Source organism: Daldinia childiae (genome assembly GCF_008694065.1).
Source record: "Daldinia childiae strain JS-1345 chromosome Unknown Scaffold2, whole genome shotgun sequence".
In the NCBI taxonomy this organism is placed as follows: Eukaryota; Fungi; Ascomycota; class Sordariomycetes; order Xylariales; family Hypoxylaceae; genus Daldinia; species Daldinia childiae.
The window spans coordinates 1,682,768-1,699,554 of NW_022984643.1; the positions used below are offsets into that span (position 1 = coordinate 1,682,768).

At 45.9% G+C, this 16,787-nt stretch overlaps 4 protein-coding genes across 4 annotated transcripts; 2 read left to right on the forward strand and 2 right to left on the reverse strand.

Annotated features, from left to right (window-relative positions):
- Nucleotides 1-1,545: 1,545 nt before the first annotated feature.
- GL218_01374 (Cystathionine beta-synthase) lies at nucleotides 1,546-3,111 on the forward strand (the record flags this gene model as incomplete). The annotated part of the gene is made up of 1 exon (XM_033577840.1): nucleotides 1,546-3,111. One exon carries the CDS (start codon nucleotides 1,546-1,548, stop codon nucleotides 3,109-3,111), a length of 1,566 nt encoding a protein of 521 aa, XP_033437797.1.
- A 628-nt stretch (nucleotides 3,112-3,739) lies between these two features.
- On the reverse strand, nucleotides 3,740-4,594 carry GL218_01375 (Signal recognition particle receptor subunit beta; the record flags this gene model as incomplete). Its single annotated transcript, XM_033577841.1, has 1 exon — nucleotides 3,740-4,594. One exon carries the CDS (start codon nucleotides 4,592-4,594, stop codon nucleotides 3,740-3,742), a length of 855 nt encoding a protein of 284 aa, XP_033437796.1.
- Nucleotides 4,595-5,478: 884 nt separating this feature from the next.
- On the forward strand, nucleotides 5,479-7,902 carry GL218_01376 (Palmitoyltransferase AKR1; the record flags this gene model as incomplete). The annotated part of the gene is made up of 5 exons (XM_033577842.1): nucleotides 5,479-5,736; nucleotides 5,795-6,604; nucleotides 6,654-6,726; nucleotides 6,786-7,050; nucleotides 7,110-7,902. 5 exons carry the CDS (start codon nucleotides 5,479-5,481, stop codon nucleotides 7,900-7,902), a joined length of 2,199 nt encoding a protein of 732 aa, XP_033437799.1.
- Nucleotides 7,903-8,478: 576 nt separating this feature from the next.
- On the reverse strand, nucleotides 8,479-9,929 carry GL218_01377 (putative beta-mannanase protein; the record flags this gene model as incomplete). The annotated part of the gene is made up of 5 exons (XM_033577843.1): nucleotides 8,479-8,795; nucleotides 8,889-9,129; nucleotides 9,236-9,350; nucleotides 9,408-9,693; nucleotides 9,812-9,929. 5 exons carry the CDS (start codon nucleotides 9,927-9,929, stop codon nucleotides 8,479-8,481), a joined length of 1,077 nt encoding a protein of 358 aa, XP_033437798.1.
- Between the last annotated feature and the right edge of the window lie 6,858 nt (nucleotides 9,930-16,787).

Sequence of the window (16,787 nt, forward strand, 5' to 3'; positions counted from 1 at the left end):
TAGTATACTAAGGCTAAGAAGTAAAAACACCCCTTATCTAGGTAGATATCTAGAATATCGTATTTCATTGTAGGTATTAGCGGCCATTGAGAATAATTAGCATTGCCCTATCCCGGTTACTTATGTTAACCATAATATCTACCTTCACTTTCATAGCCGAGAGTCCTATATTTCACCATGATGTTTTCATAGCTTAGTAATAATTTATAGAACCAGCTAAGAGGTTCATAGGGAGTTATAAAGGAAGTGTTATCATGCTATATTTAACTTAAGTACTTTGCAACATTGTATAAGCGAGGACAAGACTAGCTAATGTGGTCAACTTTGTTTCGCGCTTGTTAACAATCCATTCTGTCAATCTTGACCCTTTTATTTACTTCATGTTTGTATCATAAGGGTCTCTGAAGCTAGCCTAAAGGATTTATGCTTTCTCATACATGACGTCTGTCCTCATAGTGTACTTTGTTCCCTTCGTCACTATAACCCCCTCATGATACATATCTCTCTGCTGAAAAATTACTAAACTTCCCGTTGTAGGATTAATATCTAATTTTCCTTCCCGAGGATCCTCAAAGTCTACCGCGAATCTCGTCGCGCCCCCTTCCACACCCTCGTCGCCATTCAGATATAGATGAACGGTCAGATAGCTCCTAGCCCCGTCTTTATCAACGAATTGCCCATCGCAATGCGGCCTAAAGTATTGACCTGGGCCGTATTTTAAAAATTGCAGCTCATGTCTTAGCCGAGAGACTCGCCACGTCTCATTATGGATTATGGGGAATTGACCAGTAATGTCAGGTGCGTCTTTCAAAGTGACTACATTAGGGGGTATACGTGGGAGTATGCGCTCTAGGAGACAATCAGCGAGAGCTTGGGATGTGTAGAAGATTCGATCACAGAAACGAGACTTCAGGTCTAGGATCTGGGAGCCATCGTAAGCAGTTACTGTAGCGGCAGGCCAGGGGGCATCGTTAGGCGGGCTAACGAGTTTAAGAAGGTCTGCACATTCACTTGGTGTAAGGACATCTTTGATAGTCATCACGAAGTAGCCCGCATACTCTTTTACGTCCGTATCGTTGAAGTCAATGATATGAGCTGAGATAGAGGCCGGGGCTACTTCGTTTAAGATATCTCTATCCTGACCATTATCCGATGCCATTTTGGGGTATGTGACCTCTATCTCTAAATTTTTAGAGGATGTTTAAAGTTAAAGTTGGAATAATAGTGGATATGAGATTAAGACCAGCCTAGTTGATCTCGGCTTCCAACTCTATTCCTGAAGCGCGCATATTGTCGGCTTGTTTAGGAGGTATACATAGCGGTAGTGGGCTGGTTAGTGGGCTGGTGGGGTGGATTCGCAAATTCTCGCCTCATGCCGAATGCAATGGCGAGATTCCGTCTGACCTGAACAAAACTTTAATTCTTATAACTACCTCTTTATTTTGAGTATTCCTCTTTCTTTTGCCCAACAATTATATTTTGCTTTGACTTTTCTTCATATTCCTGTTAATAACTAATATCTACCATCCTAAAATATTGCCCGTCATGACTATCACGAATGGCACAGTACCTCATAACCCGCCGCATGCCGCGACGGTCATATCCGCGACCGAACTAATCGGTAACACGCCTTTAGTACGCCTGAACAAGATCCCGCAGTCTTTTGGCATCGAGAGCGAAGTATATGCCAAAGTAGAACTCTTCAACGCTGGCGGTTCCGTCAAGGACCGCATTGCCTTGCGGATGATCGAAGAGGCTGAGCGAAGCGGCCGTATCAAGCCTGGCGATACGCTAATCGAGCCCACCAGTGGAAACACTGGTATTGGTCTAGCATTAGTCGGCGCGATCAAGGGATATAAGACTATTATTACTTTACCTGAAAAGATGTCTGCCGAAAAGGTCTCTGTGCTGAAAGCCCTAGGCGCAACCATCATCCGCACACCGACCCAGGCGGCGTGGGATAGCCCCGAGAGTCATATCGGTGTGGCGAGGAGGTTGGTTAAAGAAATCCCCAACGCGCACATATTGGATCAATACTCAAATGAGAATAACCCGCTCGCCCACGAATTTGGCACGGCCGAGGAGATCTGGGAACAAACCGGCGGCAAGATCACATGTATCGTAGCCGGTGCCGGAACAGGTGGCACCATTACGGGGTTAGCAAAGGGGTTGAAGAAACATAACAAGGATATCAAAGTTGTGGCTGCCGATCCCGAAGGAAGCATATTGGCTTTGCCCGAGGCGCTTAATGATGAGCACCGCGATGAGCCGTACAAAGTCGAAGGAATTGGTTACGACTTCATACCTGATGTGCTCGATCGAGAAAAAGTTGACAAGTGGTACAAGACAGACGACAAAGAGTCATTCAAGCTTGCGCGACGGTTGATTTCTGAAGAGGGGCTACTTGTTGGCGGAAGCTCTGGCAGTGCGCTGAGTGCTGCGTTGAAAGCAGTCAAGGATCTCGGGTTGGGTAAGAACGACGTTGTCGTCGTCATTCTACCGGATAGCATCCGAAGCTATCTGACGAAGTTTGCGGATGACGACTGGCTGGCAGCTAATGATCTTTTACCGCCTGCCGACTCGGCGGCAAAGGAAGCGGTAGCTAATGTCGATTCCGAGAAGAAATCCGAGGACCTTTACTCTGGAGCAACGGTTCGCTCACTAAGACTGAAACCGGTCCTCTCAGTCCTTGCCACCAGCCCGTGCGCCGAGGCTATCGAGACCATGCGTGACAAGGGCTACGATCAACTTCCGGTTCTTGCCAGCGCTGGAGGCAAGCTCGTGGGTCTCGTCACCCTCGGCAATCTCCTCAGCTACGTATCGCGCGGACGAGCTAGTGGGCAAAGCCCGGTTAAGGATGTCATGTTCGATTTTAGCAAGATAGACGAGGTGGTTACCGACCCCAGAGAAGGAAAGGGAGGCAAGCGCCGCAAGTTTGTCGAGATCACGCTTGACACGCCTATCACGGAGCTTAGTAGGTTTTTCGAGTGGAATAGCGCTGCCGTTGTCATCGAACCTAGCCAAGGAAAAGCAAAAGCGCTCAGCAAGCCTGTCGCTGTGGTCACCAAGGTTGACTTGCTGACCTGGATGGTCAAGCAGGTTAAAGTTTGATTGAGGTTGGATTTATCTTACGGTGGTGGTTTTTGTTGTCCGCTACTACGTGACTGAAGACAAGTCATTGCATGGCGCTAAGGTCGAATTTCATCTGGAACTTAGATCGACCAACTCAATAATCTAGACTTGGGTGGGCTATACATGGTGGACTCAACGTCTGCAGACGGAATTGGTTATTCACTCGAGTTATTTACATAGACATTGTTTGTAGAATACGCTGTCGTAATGAGATTACGTGTTACGGTACTGAAGTCATTTTCACACAATAAGCTGCGATATTGGGGTGCTGTATGATATTTTGATATTTGGCATTAATATCCAGTAAATCATGGATGCAGACTCTGCTTCCGAGGTTTCAATAAGAGGTCGGTACGTGAGGTACCCAAGTCGGTGATGCCGATATGATAAGTCCATCTTGTATAACCGCAAGCTCGACGAATGAGTGATAGTCTCATGTGAATATAGGTACTTAAGAGGATATTAATGCTAAGCCTTCTCTCGGTGGAATATATAAATATACGTTAAGAAGCCTTGTGGAAATGGCGTGGTCAAGCGAACTGCTAGAAACCAGTAGTAATGTTGCCGCACCCGCCGAACCCAGAATTATTAGATATTAGAGCGATGTTTAGATTCTTTCCGATATCCAATCCCACCACTTGTCTACCTTGCCATCAAGGACGCTCCCGCCCACCACGTCAACTTCAATATCGAACTCCCTCATCTGACCGAACGAAAACTTCTCGGAGCCGTATTGGCCCAGCCAATCGTCCTGTTCCTCAGACCCGACCTCATCCACGCCAACCCCTGAATCTAGCAGCCCTTTGCTCCGGGACTGTCTTATCCGGCCAAGTTCGGCCTCGAGGTTGCTTTTGACAAGGGAGGCGGGCAAAGCTGTGAAAAGGTCCAGCTTGTTCGCAGCGATGAGGACATGGATCGCGGTGGGTGCTTTTGAAGTCTTCCCAGCGCCCGTGCGTTTCTGTAGTGCGAGGAGCACGTCGTATAAGAAGGATGCCGCGTCCGCTAAGCCGTCATCTAGACTAGCGGCGTCCAGCACGTATATGATGCCCCGCAGGGTATTCGAGGCGATATGGGTCATGGCATGCTGGTTTCGCAGCTTTCCATGGCCCGGGGTGTCGACGAGTAGAAACTTGCGGTGAGAGCCTGGGGCGTCGATGCGTGCAGCTTCTCGAAAGGTAGTAGCGCCGTGATCGTCGGAGACGGTAAGTTCGACGGACTGGGGAACCTGCGAGGTGTGCGTTGCGGCAGCGGAGTCGCCACGCTCAAGTAGGGTGAGGAGAGAGGTCTTGCCACCGGCGGGAGGTCCTGCAAGTAATATGGACGGGAGAGATGTATAGGGCGTAGTTTGAACGATGTAGAAGTGTACGATAGTTGGTAGCAGGAAGACGATGAGGGCGCCGACGATGAAGATTTCGGCTGAGGGTGTGAGGAGGTACTCGAGGAGTTGCTTGAGAACCTCCATTTTCGCTGGAGGTACTGCAATGTTGCAATGTCAGCGAAAAGGAACGGGAATAGAGGGAAGAAGAGTTATTATATAGGAAAGTATTTAAAAGAAAAACAGCTCCTAGGTAAAGTTTAAAGTTGCCAGGTCATACATGGGGAGTTTAAGGTTATCGTGCCATGTTGAAATTTGTACCTGCGGTATGTACGATTAACTTCGTTGGGTTACAGTGTCATCATTCGATGCCAAGTCTTAGTGGGAACCTTTAGCTTAAACGCATTTACCGTCCCATCGGGAGAGGTACGTATTCGATAAGCCGGGGTACCTATTATCAGCCAGAGCGTATCAACCAATTAAATATGGTGGCTAGAGATTTTTAATGCTGCAGTTAGAGAAAGTGGCTTAGCACTGACGACGGCTGGAACGGCAAGGCACCACCACCAAAATGTTACGGATGTTTTTACGTAGTAGTGTAACAAATTGACGCGGATTTGCTGACCTGATCTGATATATGATAATTCGAGGCAACCAAACAAGATCATTACCTCTTACCTATACATTAATGAAGTATCTTACTAAGTTACTCGTCTAAGACCAAAGAATAATATGATGATGATGTTGTTGTCTTTTTGAATTGGGCATCAAATTTGTAAGGAACCATTATTAACTGAATCCCTCTATTCTGTTTGAATTGTATAAAAATACAAGTGCCTAACTCTTCATTCTTCTTCTCAGCCAATTCATTTTCCTTGGCGGTCTCTCGCGATACTTCGATTCAACTAGACCTTTATTTTATTTTTATTTTTTTCTTTCCGTTTCTTTGTTAATTAATATCTCGGAAGACCTTCGAATCTCGCAACCCGACCATCCTTCTTATTAAAACTCTTAAGGACTAGCCACACGAGATGGCCCAAGACGCATTATCAAATGCAAATCCCGTCGGCGCTCCGATACAGCCGTCTTCGAAAGGCCCTGCCGCCGCTCCAAAGCTTAACTCGCAAGAGATGGAGATGGGTAACCTTCCTAGCGGCGATCCGCCCCCGTCCGAACCGGATATTATGCAGATTGCTAGAGTAGGAGATATAGTAGCTATGGAAAAGCTTTTCGAGTCTTCGGATCTTGACGCGACTTATACGGACGACGAAGGCATCACGCCGCTGCACGTATGCGCTGGTCCACGCGTATCCCTTTCTATGACACTTTACTAACGATCCCTCATAGTGGGCAGCTATCAACAACCAGTATGCGATGTGCAAGTTCCTCATCGAGAAAGGCGCCGACATAAATAAGAAAGGAGGAGAGAGCATCGCGACGCCGTTGCAATGGGCCGCCCAACGATCAAACTACTATACCGTCAACCTTCTCCTTCAACACGGCGCCGATCCTCTCATTACCGACGCCCAAGGTTACAATACTCTCCACATCTCGACATTTAGCGGAAACGTCTTGTTGGTAGTATTATTACTACACCAAGGTATTCCCGTCGATGTAGCCGATGCTTATGGGCATACGTGTCTCATGTGGGCTGCGTACAAGGGTTTTCCGCAATGCGTAGACCTCTTCCTGCGATGGGGTGCGAGCGTGCATGCGACCGACGAACAAGGCTTCACGGCGTTACATTGGGGTCTGGTCAAAGGTTCACCACTATGTATACTTAAGCTTCTAGAATACGGTTCGGACCGCTTCGCGAAGACGGGCACGGGGAAGACTCCAGCGATAACAGCGAAGGATCTCAATACCGTCAACGCCTGGCATAGAGCCTTGAAAGAATGCGGTTATGACGAGGACGGGCATGTCGTGACTCCCTGGTGGCCTGGATCGTCTTTCTTCCTCAAGGATAAGCGCGGGTTTATGAACAAATCCTTGTTTCTCTTGCCCGTCCCGCTGCTGTTTACTGAGTTATTGGTCATGGCTCACTTGCCTATATTATTGTCTATACCAATCGCACTCGTGATAGGATTCGGCTTTCAGTGGATTACGAATCAGATTCTCGAATACGCCCCCCCAGATATGCGACATCTGCACAAAACGGTAGGTATTCTTGGCCCAATGAGTATGATGCATCACTAATAGACCTTAGCCTTGGCTAGCTGGAATCTTTGCAGCATCTTTATTCTTGGTAGGCGTAAGGTGGATTTTGACGATATTCCCTGGTAAGTTTCTTAATTTCTTGGCAACCCGGTATTCAACATGGCAAGTTAACCAGTTTCAGCGACATTTTCGCAACATCCGCTTCTCAACTTCACATTTCTCTTCTTCTACAGTTTGACGGGTTACTTTTATGCTGCGTGCATGGTATTTGACCCCGGATACGTTCCTAAGCTCAACGGGATCGCCGAACAGAAAGCCGTAATCGACGACTTGTTAAGTTTGTGGAAATTCGACGAATCTAACTTTTGCGTCACATGCATGATTCGGACTCCTCTGAGGAGTAAACACTGCAGGCGATGTCAACGGTGTGTTGCGAAGCATGACCAGTAAGTGCCATATTCAAAAGTCTACATAATACGCATCGGCGCCAGCTCACACGATATAGTCACTGCCCCTGGGTAAATAACTGCGTCGGCGTTAATAATCACAGGCACTTCTTCCTCTACCTCGCCAACCTTGTCTTCGGTATCGTTTCTATCGACTGGTTACTGTATTATTACCTTTCTGAGCTCCCCAAATCGGCTTCTAAAGGAGAATGCTTCATCTTGGCGGAATCTATATGTGCGGTTGTCAATGGTGATCCATATACAGTACTGCTCGGCATGTGGACGACGCTGCAGCTTACGTGGGTGGGCATGCTTATTTTCGTCCAATTCGTCCAGGTCGCACGTGCTATGACCACGTACGAAAACATGTACGGTGTTCAAGATGGCTCGGCGTCATCGTTGGTCTCGGCCTTCACGAGCACCGGAGCGCCCCTCGACCCGAACCATCCGGATGCTGCAGTCCCCCCATCCGCGGCTGCCGACCCGCTAGGAACCGGTAAAGGTGCGCATGCGCATAAGCACAAAGGTTTCCTAAAGCAGTGGGGTAGGCTCCTCGGTGTCGACACGTTCATCGAAACGGCAACAGGTCGGGGCGCTGCTACCGGGAAGACAACGCGGAAGAAGCGTAACCCCTATAACAAGGGCTTGGTGCAGAACTGTCGCGACTTCTGGTGCGACCCGGCACCAATATTCGGGCGTAGGGAGACGGGTGATGCGATGTTAAACGGCGAGAGGATCAACTACACGGAAATTTACGAGAGTCCAGCTGCAATGAACCTAGGGCTGGGCGGCGCGGTTTCAAGCGGACGGAGGAGAGGCGGATATGAAAGCGTGGCTGGCGACGAGGTGTAACGAGCGATTGTTTTAATAGCGGCATGATGAGTGACTGAGGTTTATGACTTGGTGACGACGAATATCGGGTTGAAGACCCTGTGGTAAGTAACGAATGTGTTACTGAAATAAGGAAATAGAATGTATATTATTATTGACTTGTGATGTCTACGAATCCTCGGGGCCTGGCCTAGTTACGTACAAATGAAAGCGCAGGCATCTACGAGATGCTTTCGGCATTCAATTGTCTTTTATCCTCTAGCCCGTCTTAAATTAATCTGTATGGTAGGGGGTCAATATCAGGTTCGGGTTTACTTCCTTGTCTACCTACCTTAGATACATATGATAAGCAACTCTCTTATTCGGTGTGCCAATCTTATACAAATTGCTTAATAAGGTCAAAGGGAAGTCATCTTAAGAAGTTCTAACTGTGTGTTGTATTGTTTAAATGAGAGACTAAGAAATAAATGCCGACAAGTATGTACATCCACGCGGCTCGAGATAGGCGACTCATAACGATCTATAAAAAAAAGAAATCTCCCAAGGCTTCATAGAAATCCAGCACAGCGTTTATACGAGACCCAAGAGTCCGGTCTATCATTCAATGACCTTCGACCAATCCTGTAGAGCGTTGGCATCAGACGCGCCCTTCACGACCGAAGCAATATCCACGTCGCCCTCGACGAAGATACCAAAGTGGTCGCCAGAATCCTGTCTAGGGTCGTAGGAGCAGGTCTTCTTAGGGAGAAATTGCCAATACAAGTTTGGTAGACCAACTTTGTTGATGTCGTTGGCTTGGGCAGGCAGCTCGCTCTTAGCGCTGTTGGCGGCGGTGTTAACTCCCCATTCCTCGACGAAGATGAGCTTGCCGCCGGCCTGCTGAACCCAGTTTTTGGCGCCGTTGGACCATTGACCTGATAGTACGTTCAGTTTAGGTACTTGTGTTAAACCTAGGTAGGTAGAGATAGAACAGATGTATTTCTGGTTAAGGGGTGGGCACAACTTACCGGGGTTGTTGGACTGGCTACCCGCATACCGATGGATGGCGATTAGGTCGATCTCGGGGCACTGCGTAGCAGCCTTGGCGAAGGTGCAGTCATGCGAAATGTCACCGCCGATACCTCCAGTCGCGATTTGGATCTTGTTGTCGGCGCCCAGGACGTTGCGGAACTTCTTGGCGCGCCCGCAGAGCCAGTTCTTCTGGTCGTTGTTCTGGCAGACTGAAATGTCTGGCGACATGGGCTCGTTCTATTTTTAATCCGACGGTGAGCATTGCTAGATGATGCGGGCTCGGGGAGATAGAACTTGCCTGTAGGTCAAATGCCATGATTGCGTCGCTCCAGCTCTTCCATACCTTGCCGGAGTGGGCTCCCTTGTAGTTGAGAATGTGGTCGATTCGATTGTCGTAGGCTTTGATGGCGTCGTCCGAAGAGTAGAATCCGGACTTGCCGAACTTGGTGTATACGTCCCTATATATTTTCAGTTCGGATATCGTTGCTATAGTACCTAAGTAGTAGAGTGCTTACTTTCGATAGTCATCGAGAAGCGAGTTCGCATCGTGGGGCGAAATAATAGACTTGATACCCTTCTTGGCCAGCTTATTGACGACTTTGTCAACGGCATCCAGCGTTTTGTCATCGAACTTGCCCAAGTCGGACTCCAGTGGGCCTACATTTACCGCGAGGTTACTGCCTTTTTCACAGTGACCTGCAGCTTGTTGGTTTACCCACACGCGGACTACTTTGATGCCATAGTTGGAAAGGTCGTTTATATATTGATCTTGGTCTTGATCAGACAAGCCTGGGAGGAAGTCTGGAATACTAAAAGTCAGTGTTCAGTTCCAACTGAAAACTTTCGTCACACTCCTGGTAGCTGATCCTAGGCCGTTTTGACTTGGAGCTCCAAAGGAAATGTTTTTGATATTACGTACACAAGTTGGTGCCCATGAATGAATGGGAGCCTTCTCTCGGTTCGACCTCGTGTAGGGGAGATGCCATAACTCCTGGGAGCGCTAGAGCTCCAAGGCTGAGGAGCAGCGATGCCTTCATTTTTATCGATTGTATTGTTGTCTTGGTTGTGATAGTATGAGTGCCTAAGTTGGTTTCTTAATGGTGAATCTTGAGTTAGAACTAGAGGTTGTTCTTGGATATTTATACAAAAGCACTGCGTAGGATAAAGCTTTTATCACTCCTACTTCAGCCTCCTACACCATAGACCAAAAGGAATATACCGTTGTTACTCTACTTCTGAACATGATTTGATCTAGTGCTAGCATACGGCTTCGGTTCGCGACATGGAGCTTAATGGCTCCCTTTGAGGTTAACCTATGACCTCAACCCCTAAGCTGACATGTGAATAGGAGAGTCCTATTCAATACTTTCTAATAAGATGACATAACCCCTGACCCAAAAGGGGAATATTTTATATATTGCGGGGGCGGGCTTAGTTTTCTTAAATGTATATGGTAACTCTGGTTTTGGATGGCGGTAATTTCGCACTATCAAGACTAATTGGGATAAACCCTCGTGAAGACCTCACTGAACATATCGTCAATCTACCATTAAAACTATAGAAACTACTTAAGATCAGCAGCTAAGAATACTTTCCTAATGCTATATACAATATCTAAAAATAATTATGGCTTAAATTAATCTAAGTATCTTGCATAAGGCATCTATCTCAATCTCAGGACGCATATGCAGTAGCCTCGTCCTGTCAGCTCTTTTAAACTTAAACTAGCATTCGTCTAGGAATCAAGCGCAGTATATCACCATTACCGTTTAAAATATTTAAACTATTGTTTCATTATGATAACAGTAGTATTTTCTTCTATTTTGAGTATTCGAAGAAGTAAATACGAGATTTAACCCCCTTTTAAGCCGTTGCTGGTTTAACCTAGTCCAAGAATAAGTTAGCTAAAAGCCTCGTTGAATGCAAAGTACACAAAGGGGTGAATTATATATCTAACAGGCCCCCAAACAACATCGTGACTTTTGTACCAATTGTGAGAGAAAATATTAAGAGCCATGTCCTCATCTTGGTACCGATCATACTATCTCGCCCACAGCTCGCAATAGAGTATCCTTCCAATTCTAGTTCATCATCTCTTGACATCAAGGTCTCACTGACATGCTTAGGAATATGTCTCTCAGTGACATGGATAATTGCCGCGGCTGCTTCTAGTACAGCCCGGACGCGGCAGGAGCGCGGGCCCCGGTACCCATACCCATCACCTCCGCTAGCTCCGACTCTTCTTAGCTAACTCGGTGGCATCTATACCCATAACTAGTTGCGAGGATACGTTACACCTAGCTGCTTTAGATGACGGTTCCGTCAGTGCCTTTTGGGACGTGGCAACTTCAAAGCTGCGCAGCATTTCGCCGTTGCTAATCCCATACAGACCCTTACGCTTTATCAAAATCTCGATGACAACGTTTTTAGAAACCACGCCGATATTGAGGACCATGGGGAGAACCAGCGATCTGGCCACTTGGCCTGCTACGATGCGCTTCGGGGCTAGAGTCTAGGTACCTGTTAATAGCGCTGTAGTTGCTCTGCCCTAGGTTGCCGAGCACGGCTAAGATGGAGTTGGTCATGACGAAGAAGTCGAGATCTAGATCATGTAGCGCGTTCTGTAAAGCCAGGGCTTTGGGTGCAATAACCGCTGTAAATTAGGCGTGGCTCATTTGTTCGAACATGCCGTCCTTCAGCACTATAGCAGTGTGAACAACGCCATGAATAGGGCGCTCATGTTGCAGCTTAAGGACGTAATGCTTTTAAAGTACTTTACTTGAGAGTAATTTAACACCCATCTATTAAAAGGGGGTTTGGAGTAAAATATAATATATCGTAAAGAAGTTACTAGAGATCGTGTATGCCAACGTAGAAATGAGCCACTTTTCGTAGCTATTTTAGGGTTCTATTGAGAGGGGAGGTTAGCAACTTCAGATGTCCTAGCGATTTAAAGGAGAATTGCCTAGGTATGTATCTCTGAGAAACCACAGTGAATTACCTATACATGTACAGGTACCTATATATTCTGCTATAATACGAATTCTACCTCTAGGATCCGAGTTGTACATACTAAAATGAATCTTATGTCCTGTTATGAAAAAAGTAAGAATCTTTAAAAATTAATACAACTAACGAAATGCTTTCAGTGAGGCTTGCACAGGACAACAGGAATAGACCTTTAGCGATAGGAACATCATTGTACTTCATCATAATGCGGATGTCCGTAATATCATATAATAAAGAGAATAGGAGAATCGTGAAACTCGAAGAATACAGCATGTTAACTTTGAACCCGCGCATTTGGTCAACGGCTCCTTAGTTAATGTATTGGTTACGCGTTTCTGCAGCATGCCGAGGGAAATCTCAAGACTTCAAATTATAGTAGGAATACAAAGGCTGGATGACAGTCCAGCATCCCTCGACTTTACTGCTTGCGACTTTCTCTCGCCCCAGACGATAAATTCTCGAGTGGTTTGTCTTCACCGAACTAAGAACGAGTGCCTTCTCTACCTACAAAATCAAGGCTGCCTAGATTCATGGAAGAGAGCGTATCCGAGGCGCTAGCTAGCGAGTTATTATTAGTAACTCAACGGCATTTGGAGGAACTACAATAGCGCACACGTAGGGCTCTAGACGGATGGAATACGAAGTGATGGGTATGAGTAAGTTAATAGATGGGTACCTGCGTGAACGTATGAACAGTGTAACCCACTAAAGTCGTTGGAGTAGAGTGATTCAGCTGTTGGACCAGTACGGCAAGACGAATCCTTCGGGCGGAGCTGGAGATCGAAATTTCTGGCCGAGTACCTAAGTAATCTCTGCTTAATGTGGGCATGTCGTTCTGTAAACATTGCTTTGGTTCGGGTCTAGGCAGACCATGGTAGACTCTGATTCAGTAATAAGTAATCCTTTATGAGTCTTCGCGAAGCTCAACGCATAAAGTGGGTTGAAACCAGGACTATCTTTCAGCTATAAGGGATCTATGTCAGACGATAGACTGTAGTTAGAGCTGACCTTGAACAGTTGGTGACGACGGATGGAGCCCGCAGGATGTCCGACAAAAAGCACGCCTCTTGACTAACGGTCCTAGGCTAAAGTCATATTGTTATGCTCCGCCTCATATATCCGAAAAAAATAATGTTCGCAACCATATTAACGTTTAGTCCCGGGCAGCTGGAACTATTACGATGCGGCGAGGACTTAGATCACCTTGGCCTGTTTTCCGCGGAGCGGGAAGACGGGGATAAGGCTACAGAATCATCTGCAATGATGAATCATGACGGAGGAACCAGTTGCTTTTTTACCAAGGCATCGGGTCTCACCCCTTATGCCAAGCTGAAATATCTTCGAAAATCAAACTTGTAGTCCAAGAGTTGCGAAACAATATGAAATTGAGACATGGCTCGGATAATGGCATCGTCCTAGTAACGAGTAATCTGGTATGTAGTATCGAAACTGCAAGAGTAATCGCCGATAGTGATACCCGTGAAGTCTATAACGCTGGCGTCAGAATCTCTATCGACAAGGATGCACCAGTTGACATTGTACACATCATCACGCCGCTGGCCCGGCAACTTGGTACGCTAACTTAGCGAGGTGGCTCATCTCAAGTGCAAGTGTACCTAATGCAAGCCGGGCGGCCTTGTACGTCGAGCTGAAATGCGCCATTGCGGATCGTGATGTTTCGCTGGTAAGATAGAGCGACCTAGCTGGCCGCACCTATGCCCTGAAGAAGAATGCCAAAAATTCTCCTAGTGCTTGTCGTCCAATTCCGCAGAACTTTTGCTTTTCGTGGACAGAATTCCGCGATTTCAGCTTGTTAGCGGAAGCCATAATTCAAGCCACAGCTGTCATCTACAGCGTAGCATCTTATACCGAAAAACGGAGTTGCCGTAATTATTCATTTTATGCTCCCTGCTAATACATTCTAGCATAATTCTTACATTTATCGCCAAGATGTAGATATTACGCGTAAAGTGTGACGCGTACCTGTTTTTGACGCCGACATCTTCAATGTCGCAGTTGGTTTAAATCAGCAAGCCGCCTTTTAATACCTGTTCTTTTTTTCGGGTAAGAAAGGTATGTCGAGTAGGCTCATGGAAGTGCTTTCTCCCCTTCTTTCTTGGTATGTGATACAGCTCCAACGAAGTTTGAAGTTTGATTGATCAAATTCTTACGTTAATAGTATTATTGTTTTACTATACCAGGTTATCCCGAGTTAAGTCGCATTGAATGTTGCCGAGAAAAGTAAGGTGACTTGGAGATCCTGGAGATCCTGTTGCTACGATATCGCTCTTGTAAATGGATCGCATCGATGAGGACGTATTCCGTACAGACCAATTGAATAAAAGATAAGAAATAACTATTTAAAAGTCAATATGGTATTAACATATTCAAGCAAGATGAAGCAACAAGCCTCATTCGTTATTGTTATGTCATTTTGAGACATGGAATGGTCTGGAAGTAGTTGGCAAACTATCGTCAACCAGTTGCGATAGGTTGAAACTTGAGTGGATTAAGAGACCTGGAGAAAATTAGATGTAGTTTAATGCAACTAATATGCTTAGCCTATTATGTTATGTACTACCTTCAGTTGGTTGATTGGTTCTTCCGTGACACCCATTATGCAAGCCACCAGCCGAGTCCTAGGTAGCGTCCTTGAGGTACACTAGAACAATAGAATGTATTCCACACTAGTTAATTTTCGGGATACACTAGCATTGTAGATGCCGAAACTAAGGTTGTTTACACAGTATAATAGGTAGGTAGGTAATATAATAGGTAACTAGGTTGAAACAATTCTATACTACCTAACATAATGTATTCTGCGAGCGGTGAACCGAAATAGGATTGTAAGTTGGTTTTTAGTCTTTACCGTCGTACGGTTTCGGGCTCGTTTTTACTCTTATTATTCTTACAGAGACATCCAATTCATTGTTCGCATGCGGGTAGTATGTACCTATTATCTCAATCTAACCAATGATATCAAGTTTCAGGGGTCCCCCTTTTCCTCTTTCGTCTCAATCAAACCTTCTATATTCCAAAATCGGTCAAGATCTTCTTCCCCGTCATCCCATCAGACTGTCGTCATTTCCTTTTATCTTGGTCCTTCAATACCTATTCCCCTTCGAAGATGCCCGCCCAGTGATTTCATGCAAACTTGAATCATCTTTAACAAGTCATCGTCATTGTTATCATATATTCATTCCCTTCCAGCCAATATTCGCCGACTCAATTATGAGCTGCATAAATCATAAGATAGTAATAATAATGCTCAGCCTCTCATCCCACTATAACCATCCTTTCTCAAACACGACTCAGACTGAACCATGAATGAATATGGGAATGGGATATTAAGATCACATTCAATTCTTTCTGGACGGTCTATGATCCATTAATGCAATCTTCAGCACTTTTCTCAAGTCTAGAATATACCCATTCTAAGCCATCAAGCCATCAAGCCATCAAGCCATCAAGTCATCGTGACTACTCGGGTACCTAGGTTTCAGCCTTTCAAGCCCCCCTTATTTCGTCTATCTAAGTAGTGTAAGGCTTTCTACACTAATACATACATACATACATCTTACGAGAAATACGACTTTTTACATACCTCCTACAATTCGCTAGACTAGGCCTCTCTCATAACCGTGTGAGAGAGGGTCTCTTACGCGGCCTTAGACGACCCTTACATTCGCAATCTTACCAGTCTACTTTTTTTTAAGCGCCGGCCGCTAAACAATTCGACTTACGGCGCTTCCGTGCGTCCCAATCGTAAATTCTATTGGCCAATTCATCGAATTTGCCTAAGCACGAAGAGTTGCATTGCACAATTACTACGTTCCTGCGTCTGTCGAAACATTGCGACCAAAGTTGGCAACCGTTTCATTCAATTTATGGTTCTAACTTAAGAACTTTCCGGCGGTAAATATTCTTATTTAACATCGGTGACCGGATTAACCAATATATACCCCCTATATATCTCCAATTATTTTCATCCTTTTAAGCCTACGACGCCATTTTTCTTATTTTCATCATGGATCCAACTACGACGCTCTTTACTTTTATGCTGTGAGTTTTTCTATTACAATAGTTATCAATTCTTTTCTATATGCTTTTAGCCTGGTGCTTCCGTTCACTTTCGAATCCGACCCTGTCATTATTCGCATACGCTATTATATTCGCATTGTTAAGACATTTATATCCGCTCGGCATTTTCCGACTTCGATCATTCCTTAAGCAGAAACGGCATTTAGAGGTGGCACGGCATAACGCCTCATAACATTCATTATTATTCTAGAAGATCCCGATCCGCTGGGGTTTGAAAAAGAAACAAAAATTGACAAACCCAGCGCGATATCTCCGGGCAGGGGTTCCACGCGAAGGTCAGATATTGCCTACTTAACGCCAGTAGTTAAGAATTTGCACACCCTGTCAGCCCTGTTGTACCCTGTTATGGAGCTTGCCCGATAATTGGGGACGAAGTCCATTTTGGGGCATCGTACCCTGAGAGGAGGGCAGCCAGCCACCGTTCCTGTCAGACACACCCAAAAGCAAATGCTGTCTAGTGACCTTAGCCCGCTTACACCCATACCTTGTACTGCCCTGCCTTGCCCCGGCATGCCTTGTCCCCAAAGGTACCCCGAGTGAGACCCTAGCTCTGTCACTCGATGCCTAGAAGCTAGTTCCGATGCCTGTCCAAGTGGCAGATAACAAAAAAGAGCAATGGTCAGCTTACATATCTTCTGTTACTTATTATTCACTATTCGCCCTATATAGAACCACGGTGGAACTCGATCTGACACGCAAGCTTACCATATCGTAGTCAAACTCATCCTTCTGTATCATCAGTCCGGCTACTTGGGTCGTGGGATAATTTTACAAAATACCATAAT